The 26701-nt window shown below is 37.5% G+C and overlaps 1 protein-coding gene across 2 annotated transcripts; it reads right to left on the minus strand.

The window, feature by feature from the left end:
* Positions 1-481: 481 nt before the first annotated feature.
* Positions 482-19214, minus strand: LOC131162463 (iron-sulfur cluster co-chaperone protein HscB homolog). Of its 2 annotated transcripts, XR_009138821.1 has the most exons (8): positions 18791-19214; positions 18097-18193; positions 17935-18024; positions 17676-17741; positions 3054-3122; positions 2501-2643; positions 1820-1904; positions 482-849 (listed from the first exon to the last, which is right to left on the minus strand). XR_009138821.1 is itself a non-coding variant. In XM_058118965.1 (7 exons), the coding sequence occupies exons 1-6, from the start codon at positions 19156-19158 to the stop codon at positions 2506-2508; spliced, it is 828 nt and encodes a 275-aa protein (XP_057974948.1). In that variant the 5' UTR covers positions 19159-19214; the 3' UTR covers positions 482-849; positions 2501-2505. The 2 variants fall into 2 exon arrangements, 1 of the variants encoding a protein (XP_057974948.1); XM_058118965.1 differs by lacking the exon at positions 1820-1904.
* Positions 19215-26701: the final 7487 nt, after the last annotated feature.

The following is a 26701-nucleotide window of genomic DNA, read 5'->3' on the forward strand; positions in this document are numbered from 1 at the left end:
TTGTTAGACTGGACTTCAAATTAATCAAAGGTAAACAGATTTTGAGCTGAAGATATTCAAGTTCAAACATCTCGCTCTATAAACCTCACTTGAACATGGAGTTCCAACAATAAACTCGTGGAAGTTATTTTAAACGTGGAAGTTAGATCCAATCAAGCTACATAACACAGCATCCAACACACATCCCCCACTCAACAGATCAATTAAGCAAACTTCCCAGCAATTCAGACATTATCAACCTTTCCTCGTTCCCCTTAAAACCTATGGTACAAATACGAAAATTCAAAAGGCGAAATAAGAAATGTTTAGCGGAGTTTATGTAGACAGTAAATTATTTATCAGTGTGTTAAAATCATGAAACTAAATTAGTATCAGAATATCATCAAGCATCTAAAGCTATGTCACAACATTGAATTCATTCATCCTAAAACAGGCTTCAACAGCACACACATGCCACCTAATTAAATATGACAATTGACAATATTCAAATAAGCGTACAATTTTATATTGCAAGCATTAAACACCTGCTGAATCTATTGTTTTCAATGGACATACATGACAACATCTCCCCAATAAAAAAACTATTACCAGATTTTGCTGGCATAAAAATTTTAGCCAATTATAGAAAGAATATAAGTCTTATTTTTCATGTAAAGTTCAAAAAGCAGCACTAAATATTGTGGACAAAAAACAAAGGGGAATAATACATAAACAAATAAAGAATACATCGATGATCATCCAACGTTCTTTGGCTGACATATTCCACTCCAGTTCTATACTTAAGTTACCCATATTTTTCTGGCTCATATAATATCAATCTCGACCCATTGATCTCCATCAAATTTCCATCTGAAAAGAAACAAGCAATAAAAAGGTTTTTTCATTGTTCATCATAATTTATGTGATAAAAACAAGAATTACAGCAACTGGAATAACAAACTTCGGGGATTTCCATCAAGATAAACTATTCAATAGCAATTGTGAGCTCATTGAATCATTTCCATTTATGAGAAGGCAAAGCACTTGTGCATGCCGCACACTTGTGCGGGATTGGTAAACAGTTCACATGCACACCATATTATATCCAACTCTTTCACAGGAAAGCCTACAAATGAACTGCGTAAGTAAACTTTGATCTTATAGCCTATAATGCATTAATTAATTGATTGTCCTAGAATTCCAAGAAAAGCAAATTAATCCCTGAAATTTTCATAAAAGTGGAGATATATATATACAGCATGTATATAATCTCCCGTCTCAACTTATTCATAATAATTTCCCCATTAATTTTCAAATTTTTCATGGGGGAAAATTCTCAAATAAAATCTGCTGTGAAGAACCAAAAGGTAGCACACTGAAAAAGAGGATGGACAGTAGACAACACACAAATATCACAAACACACATGATAGAGGATGATAACAGGCAATACGCTTGTATGGAGGTGCATCTGTTCTTGGTCATCCAGTCAAGTTTTCTTGCCAATAGTATCAACTTTCACTAACCAACTTGGTATATAGTCCTGCTAGGCAATGTCCTCGAGGGATGAGTTTAATATTGTAATGCCCATGCCATTCTTTATAAAAACTTGACTGAAAGTATTGTAGTTAACTCAAGAACTTCAGCTGCAAGCAGGACAAGCTGCTTGCCTACCTTACATGCCTTATCTTACCATGCTCTCAAATTGCACATTAATCAAAATAGGAAGTCAAATATCAATAATATGAAGCTAGTCTTAGGTAAAGCTTTAATAATACGAAACAAAATCTTTAGTAAACCTGGCATGAAATTTCCTTTCTCTATTTAGTACGAGATAAATACCAAGTACTGTCATTGGGGTCATCAGCACTTATAAATGATCTAAATGTTGTTGAGACCAAAAACTACACTCTGGACCAGCAATAGCCTGTAAAAATGATTATATAGTGGGTTCATTAGATTTCATTCTAATTGTTAGGCCTGATAAATGTACAATCAACACTCAACAGGTAGGATTTGGAATGAGTAAAAAGTTCCAAAAACAAGCAGCAAATTAAGAAATTATCTGTGAGAACTGATTTTAGTGCTGAAAGTTTAAAATGACTCAATTCATCAGGAGATGAGATCCTTGGAAAAAAAAAAAAAAAATCCTGTTTTCCCTGTTCAAGTTGTACACACGCACATCTCAACAAAGAACTAGATATATTAGATAAATTCCATTGCCTCAGCATTGGCAAAACATCAGTCCAGATGGCTAGCACTAGCACAATTAGCAAAGAAAGCTGATTCATTCACCTCAAAGACCATAGCAAATTTTAGAAAATAACAATACGCTTGTACATATACAGCATCCATGTGTTTGACAATTAGATTCCTTCTTTTTTAACTCTCTCTCTCTCTCTCTCCCTCTCTTTTTCCCCATAAACAGAGATGCTTACCTTCTCAATTTGGCATTAAAAAAATCCAAATTATATTTCCACCAGAGTGATTCTGAAACTAGGACTGTTTTGGAGATTAATGTACCTTTATCAAAGCTTCTTCACAATTTCATCATTTACACGATCATAGTATGTCATTCTCTGAATGGAAGTTTGAGCTTCTTCAAAGTTGCGTCTTTGAAATGCATTTGAAAAGGATTTAGACCAAAATTGCAGCTTTTCTTGTATCTGCAATAAAAAGCAAAATAGTCATGTGGAAGCAGCAACACATGAATAAAAACTCCAGCAAGGACATATATACAGACAAGCTGTTATTTGGAGCAACTGTAGTGGACATTCATACGGTGTGGCAGAATCCCACCCAGAGGATCTACTAAGCTCAGGTATCATCTAATTTGGATATCAATTAAGGAGGATCCCTTCTTGAATCATCAATCTTCTACAGTTTCTTAGAGTCCCAGACAATATAATGGATTTGGAAAATCAAGGTGAAAGCAATCATCTGGCTCAAAGTCAACCAAGAGACGACTTACAACTCTCTGCATATGGCTGACTCTGCTATGCTCAGTTGACCATTTTCTAGAAAAAATAGATTTAACACTACCTGAGACCATCTACCAAAATAAAAAATGTTGTACCTGAGACTTTATCTGATTTAATGCCTGGGTGTCAGCAGCCTCTTCAACAGCTTCCCTGATTTCCAAAATCTGCAATGCAAACACAATTTTTTTTTTAAAAAAAAGAAATATATTATATTAAAGAATATCTCTTGGAGTTGTGAATGACGGGAAGCAAATCTCTCAACAGAGAACACAAAACTAACCAAGTAGTCATTTTTCACATTTATATTGGCTGAACAAAAGGACCAGAGAGGTTTAAAATCCCCCTTCCATGGAGACATTTTTAAAGTGCAAAAAACACAGGGCATCTATGTCATGCATCCAAACACAAGGCATCTATGGTATTTTCCAATTACGCTGTACTTTCTTGCAAGACATTTTGAGGGGGAATAACAAGAAATATAAAACTATTAATTTACTAATCATTGCCAAGATTAAACTAGCAGTTTACATAATTGTCAATATGTGTGGGTGGCTGAGGTCTCTCTGGAGTTGAAGGTGCCTTGTTTGTTCCATCACACCTATCACTGCTATTAGTTCATTCGCCTCTTCTGAGTGGGCATATCTTTTGTGGGACTTCCAATTCCTTAGGAATCTCAAAGAAAGAGAAGTCAACAAACTAACCACCTTGCTTTCTTCGTTGGACCATTTTGCCAGTAGGGACGGTGATTCTTCAGGCCTGTTCTCTTCTAAATCTTTCTTCTCACACCTTTCAAAAACCACTTCTCCCATTGTTTTTCCTGGGAACCATATGAAAATCCGGACCTTTATCTGGACTGATTCTGAACAGGATTAATACACATGATATATTACATATAAGAAGGCCCTATATGTCTAAGTCTTGACATGTGCTTAACGTGCTGTGAATCCAATGAAACAAATGCACATCTCTTTCAGCACTGTAAGATGGCATCACACCTTTGGAATGCTCTCTTCTCTTACACAGGCAAAGCTTAGGTGGTACCTTGGAATGTGGGAGATGTCTTGCTCTTGAACTCACTACCTTATGGACCCTTTGGATTGAGAGAAACACAAGTTCTTTATGGGCCACACATCTTGCCCTAGTCTCTTATGGGATAGAATGGTCTCTTCAGCTTCATTATGGGCTTTAACCTTTCGGTGTCTTTTGGGGATATTACTGTCCAATCTTCAAAGGGATTGGAGGGAAGCTCTTTTGTAACTTTTCCAGTTGTAGATTATTGTATCTTGAGCCTTGAGGGCATCTTGTTCCATTTTACATTATTTTGGTTCTTAATGCAAAGTTTCTCCTCATCCAAAAAAAAAAAAAAGATTGCCAACATCAGGAATAAGCCAATAATTATTTAACTAATAGAAGCCATATTGCATATTAACACTTCTACCATCATATTTTGTACATAGTAATTCATAAATAAATTTTCCCCCAATATGACGCATCATGCATGCTTCATTGTCTAAATTCACACTAACCACTTAAAATTTTCTGCTAACACATCTATAATGCATCATAGTTGCTTATACACTGTTCCCTACCAACTAGACAGAAGCAGACAGTCTGTAACACCTGAACTATGCAGTTCTTTGCATGTTGCATAGGGCAGCAACTTGTCATGTGCTTAATGAGCCGCGGGTCCAATGAAAAGCGGACACACACCTCTTTCTGCACTGTAAGGTGGCATTGACCCTTTGGAATGCTCTCTGCTGCTTGGTTGGCACCTTGAGATGTGGGAAATCTCTTGCTTGCAAAGCATGGGGTTTTGGCTCAAGTAGAAAGAGCCATGTATTATGGAATGGAGCAATTTTCGCTACCTTATGGATGCTTTTGATGAAGAGGAAGATGAGAATCTTTAAGGGCCACACATCTTGCTCTAGTCATTTATGGGGTAGAATGGTGTTCTTGGCTTCGTTATGGGCCCACTCTTTTGGTGTCTTTGGGGTTTATTGCTGTCTGATCTTCGAAGGGATTGGAGGGCAGCTCTTTCGTAACTTCTCTAGCTATAGTTTACAGTATCTTGAGGACATGTTGTCCTCTTCCATTGCACATTATTTGGGTTCTTAATACAAATTTTCTTTGACCAAAAGAATTTGTTAATATTGGAAATCAGCCAATCGTTATTTATTTAATAGAACCCATATTGCATATTCATAAAATTACACTTAAAAAAAAGGGCAGCCCAGTGCCCTTTCCAAATTCACGCAAGCCACTTAAAATTCACTATAACATATCTATAATGCATTATAGTTGCTTATGTATTCAGCCATCCTACCAACAAATTTTCATTGCATTCATATTCTTTTCCAAGGGAAAAGCCACTTGGTAGAAGCCGACAGTCTATAACACCTGAACTTTGCAGTTCTTTGCACCTTCTTGCATAGGGCAGCAACCTGTCAGCCAGCCTTAACCCAAGCCAACCCAATTTTTCAGGCAATACTTTCCAAGATTCAGGTTAGGCTAGGTTGGAAAACCTCAAACCAAACTTGAAGTAGGCTTCAGAAAAGGTAACCAGCATCAAACCCAACCCAACAATGTGGATTCAGATAGAGTTTGTTTTCAGTTGGCTATTCAGGTGGTAAGGAAGCTGCATCTCCATTTTGAATAGATAGACAAGCAATTCAATAAGAGCATTCAGAAGGTTTTCAAGGGAGATGCTGACAGCAGGTTCTTGGTTGAGGAGGTGAGTAGACAATAGACTGATGATCATTTTGGGCAAAGGACTGGGGTTAGGAGTCTTAAGAGGAGAGTGCTTTTGAGAGTAAAAATGGAGGGTTATAAGGGTTTATTTTTTGATATTATGAGCTAAGTATAGTTATGATGAAGACCTTCCGTACAATAACCCAACATTTTATTTGGAAGCTGCCAATTTTTGTTAATGACGAGGCAGCTGGGATGCAGGGATTCAATTATGTAAGGATGCTTCCAGAGTTCTAAAGGTCTCTAGAAATACTAGGAGTAGTAGAGGATGGTCTTCTTCCCATTCCCATTCCATCCTATTTGGTAGATGAGTCCTCCATTCAGAATTGCATTTATGGGAATTATATTGCACATATGGAAGTACAAGATTTGTTCGATTTAGTGGGGCAGGGTAAAGGATGAAGATTTGTGCAAAAAATAAGAATTGGCAGAGGGAGTTGAAAATTTTGGGTAGTTCCTTCAATTATGAAAAGGACTCTTAAAAGAGACCTCTTAATAAGCACTAGAAGAGTGGCTAATTGTTCTTCTTTTTTTAGGGCTTTTAAAAAAATATCCTTCTTCCATTATGAAAGACACCTTCTTGTCATCTTGTATTCCTTTCTCGTCCTTCTACTAAATTTTCTATTATAGACGCGCGCGCACACTCACAAGCCAAAAGTGTTTTTTAGGCTTCATGTGTGTCTCAAGGCCCGGCCCAATGCATTAATGGCAAGAGAAAGGAAACAATTTATAGTCAAGGCAAGGGCAATTATTGAGGAGGATTTTTATTAATGGCATCATTCAGGGAAGACAGAAATCTGAAGGGGAACCACATTGTACCCCGATGCTAGCACCATATATGGTGCATATATGAATTCCAGGTTTGTGGGAAGAGATGAGGAGCCTAGACAGAGAAAAACCCTAAAAAATGGGGGAAATGGGAATAGACAGTCACCAGGAAAACCTTAGCAGCAGCCACCCTTTTCTCGACTTCTTTGATCTCCATTAGAGCATTATATCATCACCTTCATCTTCATAATCATCACCTATCCTCACCATACCTATCATCTCCACCATCACCATTCAGCCTCCCAGATCCCCCATGCATGTAGGTTTGATCATCACCACCTTGATCATCCTATCGTCATCTTCTTCATCTCCTAAACAATAGCCCCACAAATAACCATCCCAGAACCTCCATAGGATTCCATTGCCAAGGCTCTAACAAGGAAGGGCTGAAAGCTGCTAGCAGTTGTGGGAGGCCCAGCCAACACCAGAGAGAAAGTGAAAGATTAAAGAGAAGGAGAGCAAGCCAACGATACACTAGCTGATTCATCAGCTGGGTTGCTGGCGTAGCCCCTCATAATCATCATCAGCACCCTTCATTACCATCTTCCTCATCTGCAGCTGCAGAGAGACCAGATCCAAAGAAATAATCACAGGGAGAGAGAGAGAGAGAGAAACAGATGTGTGCACAGTTGGAGAAGCCCACCAGACCCAAGGCAGCATGGTTCTCTGATGGTGGCAGCAGCATGGATCATCCAGCAGCTGAGGGCAGCAGGGCGCATTATGGCCCCATTGCTAAGACTGCTTAAAGGCCCCAAGAACTCATGTTCTGTGAAGAACAAAGGAAGAGGGTCCAAGTCCAAAACCCCCCCCCCCCCCCCAATCCTCCACCCCAAAAAAAAAAAAAAAAAAACCCCAAAATAAGCACTTGCATGCAAAAACTAAGTTGGGTTAACTTGACCAGAATTGGATGGATTGGCTGAGTCAAAGACCCAACATTAGTTTCTTTTATTCAAAAATGGGAAAAAAAATAAAATAAAATAAAAGCCAAAAATTCCAAAAAAAAAAAAAAATTGTAAAATGTCAAAAAAAGAAATGTGTCTTGGGAAGGTTTATTCACATTCCCTATTTAGTTTTATTTGCAAAGAATTCTTTCTTTATTTAGAGATATTAAATCCTAGTGTTTCCATGTTCTGTTGGAGTTTATTTTGTACCCTTTTATTGTACTTTTGTATGATTTCTTTGGAGGGGAGGGTTTATGCTCGTTTTGTAGTTAGTTATTTTAATTTACACAACAATGACAAGAAGCCTTGTGTCCCACTAGGTGGAGTCAGCTACATGAATCCTTTTCTGCCAATTCCGGCCATCGATGGCCTTTTCCTTGGCTAGCTTAAGAGAGCCGCTAACTCCTTCCTCAATATCTCATTTCATGTTATTTAAGGTCTGCCCCTACCCCTTCTACTATCGGTAACCATAACTAGTTCGCTCCTCCTCACTGGTGCACTGCTTGGCTTGTGTTTCAAATGTCAAAACCATCTAAGCTGCTCCTCACTTATCTTATCTTCTACCAATACTATGCCTAACGTATTGCGAATACGTTCGTCACTTAATTTTATCCTTTAATGCTATATCACTCATCCATCTTAGCATTCGCATTTCGACAACTTTTACTCTTTGGATGGGTTGTTTCTTAGTTATCCAACATTCTAACCTATAAAGCATGGCTGGTCTCATGGCAGTCCCAAAGAATTTTCCTTTAATTTTAAGGGTACTCCGCGATCACACAACACGCCCAAAGCACTCCTCCATTTTACTTATCTTGCTTTAACTCTATGTATTACATCCTTTTCAATTCCTCCTTCCGCTTGCATAATAGATCCAAGGTATTGAAATCTACTGATGCTACTAATCAAATTTAATCTTTTCTTTTTTTTTTTGATAAACAAAGAAATTTATTAGAAGATATAAGAATGTACAACAAAAGAAAAAAGTGGAAAGGAAAAGAAAAAAAAAACCAGGAGCATAAGAAATCTTTCCTTTACAACAATAACAAAAAATTACACCAAAAGATCAACATAATCTGAAAGCCAAACTCCATGAAGCAGAATCAACCAATCCCGCTGCAGGTCTTCTAGAGAAACATGACGAAAACAGCCATTAGCCAACAGCCACAGTGATGTAAGACAAACTACTCTACTCCAAACCAAACTGTTAGCTATGGCCACCCCTTTGAAAATTCTGGCGTTTCTCTCCAACCAAACACACCAAATAACAGCCATGATAGTGCATTGCCACAAGGCTTGCCTATCCTTCTTTTCCAAAACCTCTAAATGTGATAAAGCAAAAAGCATTCAAAGTGGAGGGGCAAATCCAATATTCACCACATATACCAAAAAATTTATTCCGAACAACCCAAAGGGGCAATGAAGAAACAAGTGTGAACAAGTCTCCCCACTTCTCAAACAAAGGACACAAACATCCAGTTTGTGTCCAGCGATAGGGCCTTATTGGGCCTCCTCTTTTGAAGCACATTATTGGTATTAATTCTATCAAGTACCGCTTCAAATAAAAGCTTTATTTTTTAGGGAGCTTTAGCTTTCTAGATCAAAGAGCACAAACCAAAACGATCTGCATTTGGGTTGCAAGTCAAATAAGAGAAAAGATTTACAATAGAAATTCCCAGAAGGATCTAAACTCCAAACACTTTATCATTCCCAAATTGAACATGAAAAGAATCAAGCAAACTGATTAAAAGAGCCAACTCATCAATCTCTCTATCGTTGAGATTTCTCCCAAAATGGAAATTCCAAGAGAGACTATCCTCTTGCAAAAGGAAAAAAAAAATCAAAAATAGGGGTATCATGAATAATAGAGACAAAAGCAATAACCAATGGCATCTCTCCAACCCAAAGATCCTCCCATAAACGAATTCGCTCCCCATTACCCATCATGTATTGGATTTTTGGAAAGAAATAATCATAAATCTGAGATATAAACTACCATGAGTCGGATGAGTAATATTAACCCCAACTTTAGCATTCCACCCATTTTATAGTTGACCAAATTTACTGCGAAAGTTACCTTATGCCAAAGAATTAGATTGTAGAGCAGAGCACCATAACCATTACCCCACCAAGGAAATGTTTTTGGACACCAAATTACCAAGACCCAGACCTCCTTCCGTTTTAGACCATCACACAGTCTTCCAACTTGCAAGATGATCTCTTTGATTCTCTCCCCAACTCGACCACAAGAAATCCCCCATTAATTTCTCAAGCCTGTGCGCCGCTCTCACAAGAATTCTAAAGAGAGAGAGATAATACAACGGAATGGAAGATAGACATGCATGAACAAGAGTAATTCGCCCTGTAAGGTGAAGAATGCTCCTTTCCACTGATCCAGTCTCTTAACCACTCTCTCAAAAAACAAAATCCTAGAAAGAATCAGCACTAGGATTACTGCCTAAGGAAACACCTAAATAGATAATCAACCAATTCAAAACGCACAACCGACAGACCTAACAAAAGGGTCAACATTGATGCCAGGGCCCACCATACCACTATGAAATTAAATCTTATCTCCAATATTCCTCCATATATGGCTGAAATTACATTTCATATGCTATGTCTTATCCCTACTTATCCTAAATCCTCTAGACTCTAAAGTTGTTCTCCATAGTTCTAACTTAGAGCAAAACAATATCATCTACAAACAACATACACCATACGATATCATTTTGAATACTCCAAAGTTTATCAATTACTAAGGCGAGAAAGATAAGGGCTTAAAGTAGAACCTTGATGCACACTTATTGTGATTGAAAATTCTCTAGACTCTCCTCCTATAGCCCTAATGCTAGTCATTACTTTATCATACATATCCATAGTGACATCAGTATATCTACTGCATATTCCCTTCTTTTCTAAATCCCGCCAAAGAACTTCCCTAGGTACTTTATTATAGACTTTCTCTAGGTGAATAAAAACCAAATGCAAATCCCTCTTTGTTTCCCAAAACTTTTTCATTAACCTTCTTAAAAGATAAATAGCTTATGCTGTTGATCTCCCAAGCATAAACCCAATTGGTTCTCTAAAACCCTCATTTCTAATCTTTTTCTTTGTTCAATTACCCTTTTCCACAGTGTCATCAAATGACTTACTAGTTTGATTCCACAATAGTTATTACAATTTTGAATATTACTATTGTTCTCGTATATAGGTATTAATATACTTTTCCTCTATTCTTCCAACATTTTCTTGGTTTTTATAATAGTGTTAAATAGATTAGTTGAACATATATTTCTATTATACCCTAAACATTTCTCAAATTCACTTGGGATGTTATTTGGTCCTATAGATTTCCTACTTTTCATCTTATTTTAAGTCATCTTAACTTCAGTGACTCTAATTTTGCAAACAAATCTCACATTTTTTTAAAAAAAAAATATTTTCCTCATTTGTCACTTCTAAGTTCAAGCTTTCAATTTGGATTTCATTAAACAACTCATTAAAGTATCTTTGCCACCTCTCTTTTATGTATTCTTTTTTAACCAAGACATTATCATTCTCATCTCTTATACATTTTACATTACCAAAAATCTTTGCACTTTCTTTCTCTAGCCTTAGCAAGTTAATATATATATCTTTTCCCTTCTTTGTTTGCAAAGCCACATTGTTTTTTTTAGCAAAGCCTTTCTACGCCTGGGGTTTCCATATTCTTATTGTCTCAAAATATATCTTGACATTCACTGCCATTCTCCAGAGCCTCTAATCTGTAACAAGACCGACAAGGGAATGGAACCCTCAAGATAGTCCTTAATGGAAGCCACCTTCGGATCCCAAGCCACCAATCGGCCCCTGAACACCCCAAAGGAAGGTAGAACCCCTCAATATTTTTTTCCTAGAATCCTAAAAGCTTCTAAAGAGGAAAGGATCTACTTCTCTAAACTTTTTTTGATAGAAGAAGACAATGTTATTAAATCTGAAAATAAGAGTTCATGATTTATAGGACAGAGAGTCATCCCTAACTAGCTATAAAAGCTGAAGAAAAACTATAACAGCAAGGAAAATGCCAAAATGGAAAACACAAAACACACGATAAAAAATTCATTACAAGAGCGCTGTGTTCCAATTTTTGGCGAGGTTGGATAGTAGAAGACCACTAAAGAAACCCAAGGAGTGCACCCACAAGGAGGCTAGGAAACTCACTCTATCCCACTAAAGTCATGGAAAAGTTGATCGGCTTCTAAAAATCCTAGTATTCCTCTCAATCCCCAAGGCCCAAAGGATGGCAAAAACAGCTACAGACCATAGAGCTTTGCCATTCCTATTCTTTCTGAATCCCCTAAAATTAACCAAAATGCAAGTTTCTCACCTTTCCAAGAGCCACCCACTCTTCCCTTGCTAAAGACAAGAAGGCATTCCAAAGCTGCGATTCCACCATGCAATGCACAAAAAGATGGGCATTGGACTTCTTTCACAACACATGAAGCACATATTAGTACTAACAACCTTCCTTATAGGGTCTTCTCCTCTAAAGTAGATCATGTGTGTTAATATCCTTCCCAAAATGACAATCCAGACAAAAGCCTAAATCTTCCTCCACAGCTTAGCACTCCAAAGAAAGTGGTTCCAAGGAAAATGATTAGGGGTATGGGCTTTCAAAAGGTGAGAGAAAATATTTGGAAGTAAACATACATAAAGAATTCCCCCTCCCGCACTCTCTCATCCTCACTAGAAGAAAAAAAGTGCTAGTCCAACAAGGAAATGACAGTAGTGAGCTCTTTGACCTCTCTTTCATTGAGAAACCTGAAAAGATGGGAATCCCAAGAAGACGAAATCCCCTTAGAAGAAATAAAGGATCTTAGAAAAGCATTTTGAAGTGAATAAAGCTTAAAAAGACAAGGAACCTTTTGATCCAACAAAGTCTCCCCCACCCACACATCTTCCTAGAAGCAGACTTTATTGCCATTACCCACTTTGAACTGCATAAGAGGACAAAACTGTTTGGAAACCCCAAAGACAAATTTCTAGGGACATGCCAGAGATATGATGCCGCTGCTTCTCACCTCTGACCCATTCCATTTGATCCCGTACTTACTCTTAGTCACCTTATGCCAAAGGGATTCATTTAACCTCCTAGAGAAACAAAATGTCAAGGCTGACCTTATTTACTAACTCCTTAATCAACCTCCTCTTACCTTGCCCCCCTAATCCTCTAACATTTAGCTTCATTTTACACTACTAACGATCCTCAAGGGCCTACCTCCCTTATCATAACTAACTAATCCAATCTATCTTGATTCCTTCTTAACTTCTTAGCCCTTTTCCTTACCCCAAACTCTCCTCCCATCAACCTGACACTCTCTTCTCTAGATTTCACCAAAGCAGCTCATCCAAGAGGACCTAAGCATCCCTATCATAGTCTAATAAGTCCACAATTTTGGAGGATTCCCCTTCAGTTGACTCCCTATGGCACAAATGTGACTCAAAGTGTTTATGAGACTGCAGCAAAACAAGAAAATTAACTATGCGTGCGAGGCCTCCTAAATGTCATATCCTAGCTCCAGTGACGCCAAAATTAGGTAGGAATTATGCACAAGGGAATTTACAAGGTGAAGCTAATCTGTACATTGGGTGTTCAACGTAATTTGGCTCGGGATTTCTTGGTTACAAGCCCTATCTAAGACTATTGCATTTTGAATAGGATTGTTGCAATCCTCATCAGATTTTAAAGTTTCCGCCAAATATCTCTCCTATATTGTTCTCGTTCCTACCTTTAATTCTTCGCCATTCTTACATACGTGCTCAATTAGGACCTCTTCACATTCGTGAGGGTTGAGAGAATCCATGTCATCCTCATCGTATGGTATACATACCCATTACACAGCTACCTTGGACGGTATCTTTTCCATTGGGATGAATTGCTTGAAGGAGTTAGCCCTCAAACGAATCATAATGATGTGGCTTGGTATGTTGAGCTTTTTTCGCCCATGAGTTTAAGGTTTTCAAGAACAAGCTTCATAGTTTAGTTTCCAGCCACCTTCTCTCCTACTTTGAAAGAGAGACAAAGAACCTGCTACGTATTGTTCTCTCTATGACACCCCAAGATCTATCTCTCTCTTCAAAAGTGAACCGCTTCCTATTGATCAAAATCATGTTTTCCTTCTTTTCACTCATGATTGATCAAAGATCTTTCTCTCATGATAGATCAAATATCATTTGAAAAGAATTGAATTTGAGAAAAATACAAGGCTCACTGGACTAAGGAGGTTAGGACTATGAGGCAAACTGCTTTCCAAAAGAGGTATGGTTAGGATCATAGCACTGGGTTTGGAAAGGTGGAGGAGGACAATGATTAGCTGTGGGGACTTGGTTTTGAACAAAATAAAGTTGAGTAAGGTTAAGATTGTGAGAAAGGCTACGATACAATGGTTTAAAAGGATTTGAAGTTGGGGTTTCTAAGGGTTGATGAAGTTTAGGAGTGAAGTCTAAAATAGACATCATTGCATTGTGGGTGAGAATGTGGGCCTGTCTTCCAATGAGACATTTTTCATGAGACATCAATGGGAGTGTCTTTAGCATCTTATTTATATCAAATATAATTCTTTTTGAAACAATAGAATATAAATTAAGTCAACGGGCAGGTCGAAATAACCTTATCTTAACAAATACTTGAGTTGTCAATCTATCTCGTGAAGTTCAAAAAGGGGTGGGGGTTAATTTGGGTCTAGGAGAGTTGTGGTTAAGCAATGGGGCTAAGTTCCATGCATTGGGTTGAGCCTAGTTCAATGATTTAGCCTCTAAGTTGACCCAATCGGCTAGCATTTCTCTCCTATCCTTGTTGCACAAAATGTCAAAGCACCTATTCATGTCTCATTTTTTGCAAGAATCTCATGGTGGTGCCTCATATTAGCATCTTACACCATAGCAATTAGCATTAATAGGCAAATTAGAGAAAATGAATATGAAGCTTTCAATTCTATCAATTTCCAAGAATATCATTGAGACAATAATGAGGTCTAGAAGACGAGTGGAGGTTTAGGGTCATAGTACCACCTGACACTAGAAGAGGTAGGTCAAAAGGGGCATTTGTGTTTTCTATAAATCCCTTTACTTGGAACTCGAAAGCTATCAATTTTAAATTTCTCAGCCCCTCCACCGCAAGGTGGCTAGAAAGACCTTCTAAGGAAATCCTCCAAGCCATTAGAGAATGCAATGGAGACAAAGTGTAAGGACCAAATGTGTTCTTGTATTCTCCTTGTCTTTCTTCCACTCAATTATTGGGGGCTTGGATTTCTCTTTGGTGGTTTACGCCTTCCCGCTACCCACCTCCTTTTCTATCTGTTTCTCTCCCCCACCGCTTCTCTCCGCCTTCTCCCCCCTTGCCTCTAGCTCTCTTCTTACTTTCGCAGTTGGTGAGGGCTAATAGTCACGCATTGCCACTTACTCTAATTCAGAAGAAGTTTGGGGCCATTAATATAAAGGACTTTTGTCCAATTAGCTTGGCAGGAAGTATTTATAAGATCCTTGCTAAAGTCCTTGCTACAAGGATAAAAAGAGCCATATTAGAAGTCGTCGGGCAACATCAACACGCCTTTGTGGTCGGAAAACAAATCACGATGCAGCCCTAGCTAATGAAGTGGTGGATACTTATTGAAGGACAAGCGAAACTAAAAGCATGTTGTGGCACACTCAACATTGAGAAAGTCTTGATCTTAGCAGTTCAACTAGAACTTTCTTCTCTATCTTCTAAGAAAAATGGGTTTTGGAGAGCACTGGTGCACATGGATCGCTCATTGCATCAACACGCCAAGCTTCTTAGTGCTAATCAATGAGTGCCCTACTTATTGCTTTCGCTCCTCCAAACTTCTTTTTCATTGTGTTGATGGAGGTGTTCAGCCTCATGTTAAAAAAAGTTATAGAAGTACTACTTAAAGGCCTAAGAGTTGGAAAATGTCCATGGAGGTCATACATCTCCTATTCACAGATGATACCGTCATCTTTTTTTTTAGGATGAACCTCTCCATATTCTGAATCTATGATGTATTTTGGCAGGGTTTGAGGTGAAATTATTCTGATTGGCGAAAAATGCATATGGGATTCACTTGCTCACCTTTTGGGTTGCAAGATGGGAACTTTCCCTAACAATTACCTTGGGCTACCTCTTGGCACCAAATTCAAAGATAAAGAAGTGTGGGATTCCATTTTGAAAATTTTGAAAAAAAAAAAAGCTAGAAGAATGGAAAAGAAGTTTTTTTTATCAAAAGGTGGCAGACTTACTCTTATTAAAAGAACCTTGACAAAGTTTCCTATTTATTTCATGTCCCTCCTGCCTCTTTCAGCTTTTGGTGCCAAAAGACTTGAAGGAATTCAAAGGAGGTCTCTTTGGCGGAGCTTAAGGGTTGAATTAAAGTCCCACCTTGTCAAATGGGGTATGGTGAAGCAACCTATTTGTTCAGGTGGTTTGGATTCAAAGCCCCTCCACATTTTCAATAAATTCCTTCTTGGAAAATAGTTATGGAGATTTGTGATAGAGAAAGATCATCTTTGGTAGGGAATCATTGCCTTGGACCTCCTTGGTTGGCAAAGGACCATAGTGTAGGGTTGTGGAAATTCATCAGGAAAGGCCGGAATGACTCTTTTACTTGCATTAGATTCCATGTGGGGAATGGGGACAACATATAATTTTGGCATGATGTGTGGCACGACCAAGAGGCCCTTAGTGTCTTATCTCCAGCCATTTACAACTTGGTCTATGACAAAGATGCCTGCATCAATCAGCACCTCCAAACCTCAAATCAAGGGCTTTTCTAGAACATCCCCTTCTTCAGAAATGTGGAAGATTAGTAACTCCATCAGCTCACGGACTTCCATAATAAAGACACCCTACAAAAGTTGCCTTAATTGCCTAGGAGGCAACACAAGGTAAAACCTTGACTTGACTTTGGATAACTTGCAGAAAAGGGGGCTATTTGTCGCCAAGAGATGGCCCCCTTGCATGGCTGATGCAAAATCAGTTGAGCACATCTTCCTCCATCGCTCATGGGCAAAGAATCTTTGGAATATGGTTGACTTTGATCAGACAACAATGGGTTATTGCCAATTCTGTTAGAGAGGAACTTTGGACCTGGAGTGGAATTTGGGTAACAAAGGAGATGAGAAAGGCTTTGCTCTCATTCCTCTCGCAGTTTTTTGGTGCGTTTGGAAAGAGAGGAACAAGAGAGCATTTTAAAACTCAAACTCAGCACTCCAGATCAGCAAAGAGCAGTGGTTTACTGCAGTTACCAGTTGGCGTAGTGGGACTGTTGTGAATTATCATAATGTAATGATTTTTTTTGACACCCTTCAGGGTGGTTGACTTTCTGTACTCCAGGTTGGCATCCCCTTGATGCCCTTTCAACAATTTCCTTTATAATAAAAGAGGGGGGGGGGGGGGGGCATAGAGATGTTGGCAATAAAACTAGCTGAAAAGCAAGTAACACAAAAAAACAATTCAAAGGAAAAAATAAACAAAACTAGGCAAAAACAATGGTTCCTGTCTAGGGAGAAATGATTAACAAAAAGGACTGTTCACTATTGATCCAACCCCATTTAATTAGACAAATGGATGGAACCAGAAAGGGTTGAAACCTTGAGTATAGGACCTAACAAAGCTATCTAGGGACAATCTTCTCATATAGATGCTATCATAAAGGATAATAGAAACCTTAAAAAACTCATTCTATGAGGCAAAACATGGATGTCTAATCGATCTAGACATTATTGAGGGTAAAGAGCAAAGCCTCTAGTATCAACAGCCTAAAGAGTTTGTTTACAAACATAAACATTCCATACCATGCCAATGTCCTAAGGAAATGGTCTAGGGTGTATTTTGGTAAAGATTTTATGATGAAACCTTGAGTTCTAAACAAAGGAGCAAAAATGGTGGGGAACAACAGAGAGTTCTTATCTGGTTTAATGTACCAAAGTTAATCTTAAATTCTGCTGGAGAAGATGGACAATTTTTTTATTTTGGGTTTGGGGGTTGAGAGGCTGAGAGAGAAAAGAGAAGATACCCAAGCAACAATGAAGCCAATCAAAGTAAATATGAGAGCCCTACAGTGGCCAGAAACAAGTTTGGATCTGAAACAGCAGCCTCTAATGAAAAATAATGGCCAGAAAAGAAATTGTGAGCTAAAGAACACAAATGCTTCTATATATTACCTCTGCTAGCAACTTTGGATCTGAAACAGTTTTTTCTTCATCCACATCTACACCTTGAAGCCTCAGCTGCCAAGTGGAGAGGAGAAGCCAAATTCAAATTTGATTCACTTTAATAAATATTAAAAAATTGATAATACAAGAATATTTTTCAGTATCAGCATTTAAACAATTATACATGTTAATAATTGGATGAATCTCAGTAAATAAGCTTAATCTTTGGACATTAAAACGACGAAAAATATAATTAATTAGCACGTACAATGTATATTGCCCTCAACAATGGTTTACTTAGTGTTTGGTATGCATCAATGACTCGAGCAGACTGTTCAGCAGCATACTCCCTTTCTCTCTACCAATAGCACAAGAAAAATTAAGACAAAACCATAACAAGTTGTAACATCTAATTGTTTCTGATTCAAACCTCAGATTTTGAGTGAACTAGATCAGGATGCAGTTTCTTCTGCCAGCCCTTGTACTTGCCCTCAAGATTCTCAACGGCAATATCAAAACTTCTCTCTCTGCAATAATCAAAGAGAGCGGTTCACAATCCACACTTTTAGATACTTAAAAGATGTTATGAACATACATACAGCAAATTGAAAAAACAAACAAATAAATAAATAAACAAGAATACAATGATTTACGTGGTTCAGCAGCGTCCCTCAAAACCTTCCAGGGATCTCCACTATATTGTCAATTTAAATTAAAACAAGGTTTGATTTTCCATTTCATAGCACCGGAGAAACCAAAACACAAAAGTAAAAATAAGGTTGGTGTTTTTCATCATTTGGGAGGTTGGAAAACAAAAATAACTGACAACTATTTAGTTAGCTGAGTTGAGATTATTAATTTTCGCAAGAATCAAACTTCACACCACTCAAAAGCTTCATTCAGTTCCCCATTCCACAAATTTATCCACAACTAATAGTGAGATTATATCAAATGTTCAATTCGCTTCCCTCATTTTTTCGAAGCACCAAAACAAAGCATTTACCTGAATCAAACCCCGTCTTCCTCAGCATTCAAAAATAAAAAACACGCACTTACTACGCAAAAAAAGAGAGAAGGAAATTTTTTTTTTTTGAAAAAAGAGAGCACTAATTGAAAATACTCACAACCCAAATATCAGGAAGTAATCCACCGACTGATCAACGGGCTGAACACTCCGACAGGAGTCGCAAACGAGAAACGGCGCCGTTTCCGCAGCGGCACGACAGTTCCAGCACCTGCCGACGACACTGTCGGCCGACTCCGAGCAAAAAAGTTTCCCAGAAAATTTGAGAATCTCGAGAAAACTGGAAGTGGAAGGAAAGTAGAGGCTGGAAGAATCTGGAAAGCAGTAGAAAAGTGAGGGCGAGAAGGAGGACAGAGAATGGAGGTGGGGAGTGGAACGAAGTGAGAGAAGAGGGATTGAGGTCCGAAGGCCACGGCGCAGAAGCAAAAGGGCGGAGAGAGGAGTCGAGACGAGGAGGTTCTTGGACATTTTCAAAACTGGTGCTTGGGGATGTAACTGTATACCAGTATTAGACAATTAGTAATGCAATATTTATATTCCTGTACTAGTATAACGGAAATTCTCCACTCACTTTTTAAAAATATCAAAATTACCCCAATAACTATCAATAATTATTTTAAAATAATCCTTTAACTACACCTAATTTTTCTAAAATATCATTATAATTATATTAAATTTTTCCCTATAACTACTTATAATTATTTCAAATCATCCCCATAACTCTCTACAACAATCCAAGATACCCTAATACTATTTAATATTTTATTTCTTTTATAATACTTAAAAAAAATTTAAAAAGTAAAAAATCTTAGAGAGCGCACATAGTGCATGCCTATGACTAGTACTACTATAAGGAAATTCTCCTATTTGATGTCATCTTTCAAAAATGTCAAATTTATCCTTATAACTATCATTGATTATTCAAAAAAATTCCTCTACCTTCCCACAAATATCCCAAAATACTATTATAATTATGTTAAAATTATCCCTATAATTACTCATAATTATTTTAAAAGACCTCTATAACTATTTACAGCTATCTCAAAATGCCCTTATTGTTAACTTTTTGAATCCCATCCATGTTTTAATGCTGATAAAGTACAATGATCTTATATGTGTTTTAAGTGTTTGAACAAGTTTATATCTTAGCACACACATAAAATTAAAGGGTCATGGGAGCCATGAAGCATAGGAAGCTCGTATCACACACTTGGCGTATTCCATGGATCAAAAGAGTAAGAAAGAAAACATATATTTTTATTGTAAAAGCATTTAGTTTTTATAATTTGGTCTATAATAATGCATTGCATACATGTTGTGGATGGAAGCTCTCAGTAATGACCGTAGATAAACCCTAGGACCAACACTTTTCACAGAAAAACCTTTCTCATAAAAGTTAAAATTTAACAAAAGTTTTTGAAATACCTTTAGGGTCAAATTAGAGCTAAAATGAAGTTTACAAAGACAGTCGACCAATGTTGGATTTTTTAATTCAAATCAAGAGCAAAATAGTAAATTTTAATGTCATCGGTCGACCGACCATTCTTGTGTTATAATCCAATGGTTGACCCGAAGCACTATTTGCCTAGAGTCAACTTGTTAACCAAGGCTCAGTCGACCAACCTAGTTTAAGTGTGACTTCCACGGTCGACCGGCCCTTCAAAATTGACCTTACCACTACCCTCGGTCGACCAGTATTTTAATTCAAAATGACCACGGTTGACCAAATCTTATAAGTGGTCGATCGGCCTTTTGTCATGGTCAACCGAATCCACGAAGGGTTCCGTGTCGCCTTTGGTTATGTAGAGACCCAAAAAAATAAAATAATAAAATAAAATGGAAAAAAGTGATTTTTGACTAGAAAAGTAGGAAACCAGCGACGGTTTTCTAAGGGTTAGAGAAAATCGGCGACAATTTTCTCTGCAGTGGGCGCTATAAGGGAAAACCGAGAGCATCACTTTAGTTAACAAATCAAAATTTTCTCTCTCCCTCATGCAAACCCATGAACCTTCTTCAATCTCTTTTCGATGCCGGCCTCATTTAAGCTTGGATTGACAATCAGGAACCACTACGGGGTTCCTGGGAAGATTCTCTATAACCTACGCGGAGCAGATTTTCAAGTTGGGGTTCTGGGGCACCTTCCTAAAACCAGGGTAAGTGGTGTATTTTAGGGTTTTAAAGTAAATTTGGAGTGTATGAAATGTAGGAGGTGTTAAATAGAAGTTAATCTGGGAGTTGTGTTGAATAATTTGGGAAAAATGTGTATTGTAGGTTTTTGGGCTACGAACGCCGAAGAGAGTAGAAAATTGGGCGTTTTGTAGAATCTCAGTAAACTAGATAAAAGGAATAAATTATAATAGTATTTTTATGGAAATTATGGGTTAAGATATATGTGAAAATGGTGTATGTATTTTACCTTAAATTTATTATGATATAAATCTAAGATAAAATCTGTATGCCATATGATTTATATTGAAAAATGTTTAAACTGGGTTAAATGATTTACATTATGAAATATGTGATACTAAAATGTGTTTTGATATGAGAATTGAAATGTGGGAAAATGATGAAAGTGAAATACACTTGAAAATGTATTTTCTGAGAAAGGATGAAATGTGAAATATGGGAATGTGTATTGAGAAATATTGAATTACATGAAATGAAGTATGTATATGTTATTATGAGATGAAATGAATTTTGAACTGATGAAATGATGAAATGAGTTGAGAATACTGGATATGTGGATATTGCAATGTAAAATTTTGCAATAGGAAAATGAGAAATGTGAATATGAGAAATATGATTATGGGAAATGTGAATATGTGAAATGAAAATATTGCAATGATATTTCTGCAATATGAAAATGAGAAATGTGAATATGAGAAATATGATTATGAGAAATGTGAATATGTGAAATGTGAATATTGCACCTTTAATTCTACAATATGAATATTAAATTGTGAGAAATGAAATGTGAAATTCCGAAAAGGGAATGCAAACATGTGATTGATGAAATGACAATACCATATAATGATTGCTAGTATGTGGCAGTGATAACCCTGATGGATGGATATTGAAACCCTAATGATGGGTTGTGATATTGAGAGCACGATACCGTTGCTAGTGGTGTTAGTGCAACCACAAGGACTCGTGGAGTGTGTGGCATGACAGTCAACTGAACTGTATAGTAGAGTTGTTGTGCCCCCTGAGTTCGGATCAGGGCTTTTGGCCGGCTAGTCGTACTAAAGATATGAGATATATGATGATATTTGACCTAACTGGGTTGGCCAACCATGGGTAGGTCCAGCCTTTGGGCCGCATAATCCTATTCATGGGGGGAAGCATGATGTGGAAAGATATCCTCAGGGTAACCATAAGTACAGAAATGGATGTATCGGTTATGGTGACACTCATGAGCTTGATATGAAAATGGAAATGAAAAGGAAATGAAAATGGAAATGAAATGGAAATGGAAATGAAATGAGAATGGAAACAAAAAAGAAAATGAGAAATGAAATAACATGAGTTAATAAATAATTAAAGCGAAGTAAAACACACCGCCTGAGGGCTTACTAAGTAAGGTGAGTGCTCTGATAAGTATCAGTTGTAGCTGAACCCAAGTTATTCGAGTCAGGCTGCAAACGATATTAGGGCAGAGGGAAGCTGCTTGTATGGGCAGGTAAGCTTATTTATTCTCAAGAACTTCGCCGGTAAACTTGGGATACGAATGAATGATTTTGGAAATGGAAGTAAAATCTTATGAAAGCTTGTGTTGTATATCTATATAATTATCATTATGGAATTGATATATTTTCTTAGAAAATATTATTATTGAAACGAATATATGTTATTATATAATGAATCTTATATCGCCACACATTATATGTAACGACCTGCCTATTTTACCATAAATTTTTTTCCCTCATATACATAAATATAATCCTTAATAATAACCCTGATACCAATATAGCAAAATCAACCCGAACCTGTTGTGCCGGGAATGCATCTATTATACACAACGGAAACCTAAGCAGCGGAAAACATAGATTACAATCACAACAACCAGTACTAGAGTTTCACTACAATCCATAACATTTATGTAAATATAAATATACAATCCTCCAAAAGAACAAAAGGAAAAACTAAGATCATAATCCCAAAAACCATTTGACCCTAGCTTAGTAACTCACCCTCCTACCGGGGTAGTATGAACTACCTTTACTAAAACGAAGCTCGGTCCGCCTGTCTATCTGGATTCCCTGAAATGTTTTGTAAGTTGGGGTGAGACACCTCTCAGTAAGGGAAATAAACTAATATTAGTTGTGTGGCGGTATGAGTATATTCGTACTATAATAGATAAACAATACATAACACATGTCTAGATAAAAAAAAAAAAAACTAGTGATATAATACTGGATAAAACATACATAATCATGATCATGTTAAATCATACTGAATTTCAGTTATTATAAAATCATCTGCTATAACTAATAGTACTAAAATATTACCCAAGATGGATGGCTAGCTGATGTCATGTATTACCCCCCATAACTAGGTTATGTAACCCGAAGGCGGGATCTGACAATGGCTGGCCGACCACTGCCAAGTGAAATGTGTACGTAAGTATGATGGGCCCGCCCCACCCTAGTTTGAATTGTCAGGGGGACATTTACAACACTACACTGAAGTCACATCGACTATCCATCTCTCATACTCTCTACTGGAAAGTGTGGTAGCACTAATATGAATTGAACTGAATAGCTACAGTACCGAGCCCTGAATACTGATATAAACTAAACCATCCGAGTTCTGATAACATATAGTATGTTTACATATATTGATTTAACATGAAACTAGATTGATAGTATTTTTTTGAATTCTGACATATCATACATAATCATGGCCTTGTGCCGAATAACGTACATATTTATGGCCTTGCGTCGGCTATCAATCACGACCTTATGCTGAGCATATTATAACATATTGAACTGAAATTTGTACAGTTTATCATAAAATTATGAAACCATAATTTCCTGTATTATTTATGATTTTCTTGAAAAATTGTTGTAAACTTGCTTTTACTGAGAATCTAACATAACATAATATTTGTAAAATGATACTCATGCCACACAGTTTTAAATAGTATTAAAACTGAATACATAAGCTGAATATAATTCTAATTAAATATTTTAAAACTATTTTCATATTCAACAACAGTATTCCCAAATATTCTGATATAACATACATAATTACTGTAAATACATGTTGTTTTAAAATAATAATTTTCATAAAAATAAATTGATTTAATTTATCCCCTTACCTAGCTACTGAAAAGCCCACAAATTTAACTAAATTTACTCTTGTGGCATTCCCAGCTCAACACCCTAAAATCAACATTTTCCGAACAAATCCTAGTATTATTTCACCTAACACATTTTCTTCAGTCCAGAAACACCAAATACCTTATAAAACTTAAAATAATAAGCTTACCCAAATTTTAGGATGGTGCCCAAGTTGGCCCAACCAACAATCTATTACAGCAGATATGAAAAGAATCTTCCCAAGAGTAGCGTGGTGGCTTCAGATCGTCAAACCGGCGAAGAACCAGGCCAAAAATCTAGAGAGAAGGCAGAGGGGGCGGGTTTTAAAAAGAGAAAATAATCTGCATATGATTCCCTCGCAGAAAATGAATTCTTGGCCTTTTATAGAAATGCTTGTCCATGTGGCCTTGTCGAAAAGTTCAAGAAGGAGTTTCGTCGATGAACACTTACCCCTCATCGATGAAATTCAGGCCCTGGAACAGCCTTCTCGGTAACTTCTCGTCGACGAGACGCATGTCCATGCCGACGAGCCCAAGAATCACGTTCATCGACAAATGTGCTGCATTTATAGATGAGATCCTACTGAATTCCTCCTTTAAAATTTCCTTTTTATCATTTTTCTTATTATTTAATTGTTATAATTCACCAGGTCTCTACATTCTCCCCTTTTTACAAAAATTTCGTCCTTGAAATTTACTATCTATATTGACACCATCCTTTAAAGAAAAATGGGCTATTTATTTTATTACTTACCCTCACTTATGACGGAGGAATACTGTGGTTACATTTAGGGTCATGGGAGATTACAAACACATAAACTAAAGTTCTCCCAAAACCAAAATACTACCTACTACCAAAAGATTATTACATGTACCGATTAACCTGCAAAAGGAACATTACATACTTATTTGCATTTTTCCTAATTACTGTTGAACCCTATTGAATAAATGTGGGTATTTCTGTCGTATATGCTCCTCGAGCCCCCATGAAGCTTCCTTTACCGTATGATTTCTCCACAAGACTTTTACTAAAGGAATCTTCTTATTGCGCAATTCCTGATCTTTCTTGTCCAGAATCTGCACTAGTACCTCCTCATACGCCAAAGTATCCCTGAGCTCTAACTCACCATAACTGATCACATGGGAGGGGTTTGGGACGTATTTCCTCAACATGAAAACATGGAATACGTTGTGTATTCTAGACAAAAATGGTGGTAAGGCTAGCATGTAGGCAACTTACCCCACTTTATCAAGAATCTCAAATGGGCCAATAAACCTAGGGTTAAGCTTACCATTCTTTCCAAATCTCATAACTCCTTTTAATGGAGCTATTTTTAGAAACACGTGATCTCCTATATCAAATTCCAATTTCCTACGGCGAATATCAGCGTAACTCTTCTACCGGCTTTGAGCTGCACTGATCCTGTCTCTGATGAGCCATACTTTATCATATGCATGCTGCACTACCTCTACCCCACAACTCTCTGTTCGCCCATTTTGTCCCAGTATAATGGGGAACGACACCTTCTTCCATACAACGCTTCATAAGGTGCCATCCTAATGCTAGTCTGGTAGCTATTATTGTACACAAACTCCAACAGTGGCATATACTGGGTCCAACTACCCCCAAACTCCAACACGCAATCCCGTAACATATCTTCAAGAATCTGGATCATCCTCTCAGTCTGCCCATCTGTATGAGGATGAAAGGAATTGCGGAAAGATAATTGATACCCTAGATCTTCTTGCAAGCTCTTCCAAAATCGCGACGTGAAATGTGGGTCTCGGTCTGATACTATAGACACCGGCACACCATGAGAACGGACTATCTCTTAAACATAAATCTCTTCCAGTTTGTCCATGGAGTAGTTGATTTTAATGGGAAGAAAATGGGCGATCTTCGTCAGATGATCCACTATTACCTAAATTGCATTATGACCATGCAGTGCTGATGGCAGCCCCATAACAAAATCCATAGATATGTGATCCCACTTCCACTCTAAAATAAAAAGTGGCTGCAACTGATCCACTGGTCTCTGGTGCTCAGACTTAAGCTGCTGGCACGTCAAGCACTGTGCTACAAACTCGACAATCTCCTTCTTCATGCTGCTCTATTAGAAAAATTTTCAAAGGTCCCTATCCATTTTCGTACTTCTACAATGAATCGTGTATAGAGATCTATGAGCCTCCTCTAAAATCATTCTCCTAATATCAGCATCTGCACGCACACATAATTTGGTGCGAAACCTCAGAGCTCTGTCATCCGAAATACTGAACTCCTCTCCCTGACCACCCTGTACTCTAACTATTACCTCTGCTAATTTTGGGTCCTCTTTCTAAGTAGCTTTAATCCTTTCTTGTAATATAGGTTGCACCACTAAGTTGGCAAAAAATGCCTGAGGATCACTCTCTACCAACTCTACACCGAGTTTCTAAAGATCCATTTAGATCGGATGCTGAACCTCCATGGTTGCTAGTACTGGTCCCACTAATTTCCTGCTCAGAGCATCAGCTACCACGTTTGCTTTCCCTGGGTGGTAACTGATAGTGTAGTCATAATCTTTAATAAGCTCCAACCATCTCCTCTATCTCATGTTCAGCTCCTTTTGAGTGAAAAAGTACTTCAATCTTTTGTAATCGGAGAATATCTCGTATCTCTCACTGTACAAGTAATGCCTCCAAATCTTTACC

Source organism: Malania oleifera, chromosome 1 (assembly GCF_029873635.1).
Source record: "Malania oleifera isolate guangnan ecotype guangnan chromosome 1, ASM2987363v1, whole genome shotgun sequence".
NCBI classification, from domain to species: domain Eukaryota; kingdom Viridiplantae; phylum Streptophyta; class Magnoliopsida; order Santalales; family Ximeniaceae; genus Malania; species Malania oleifera.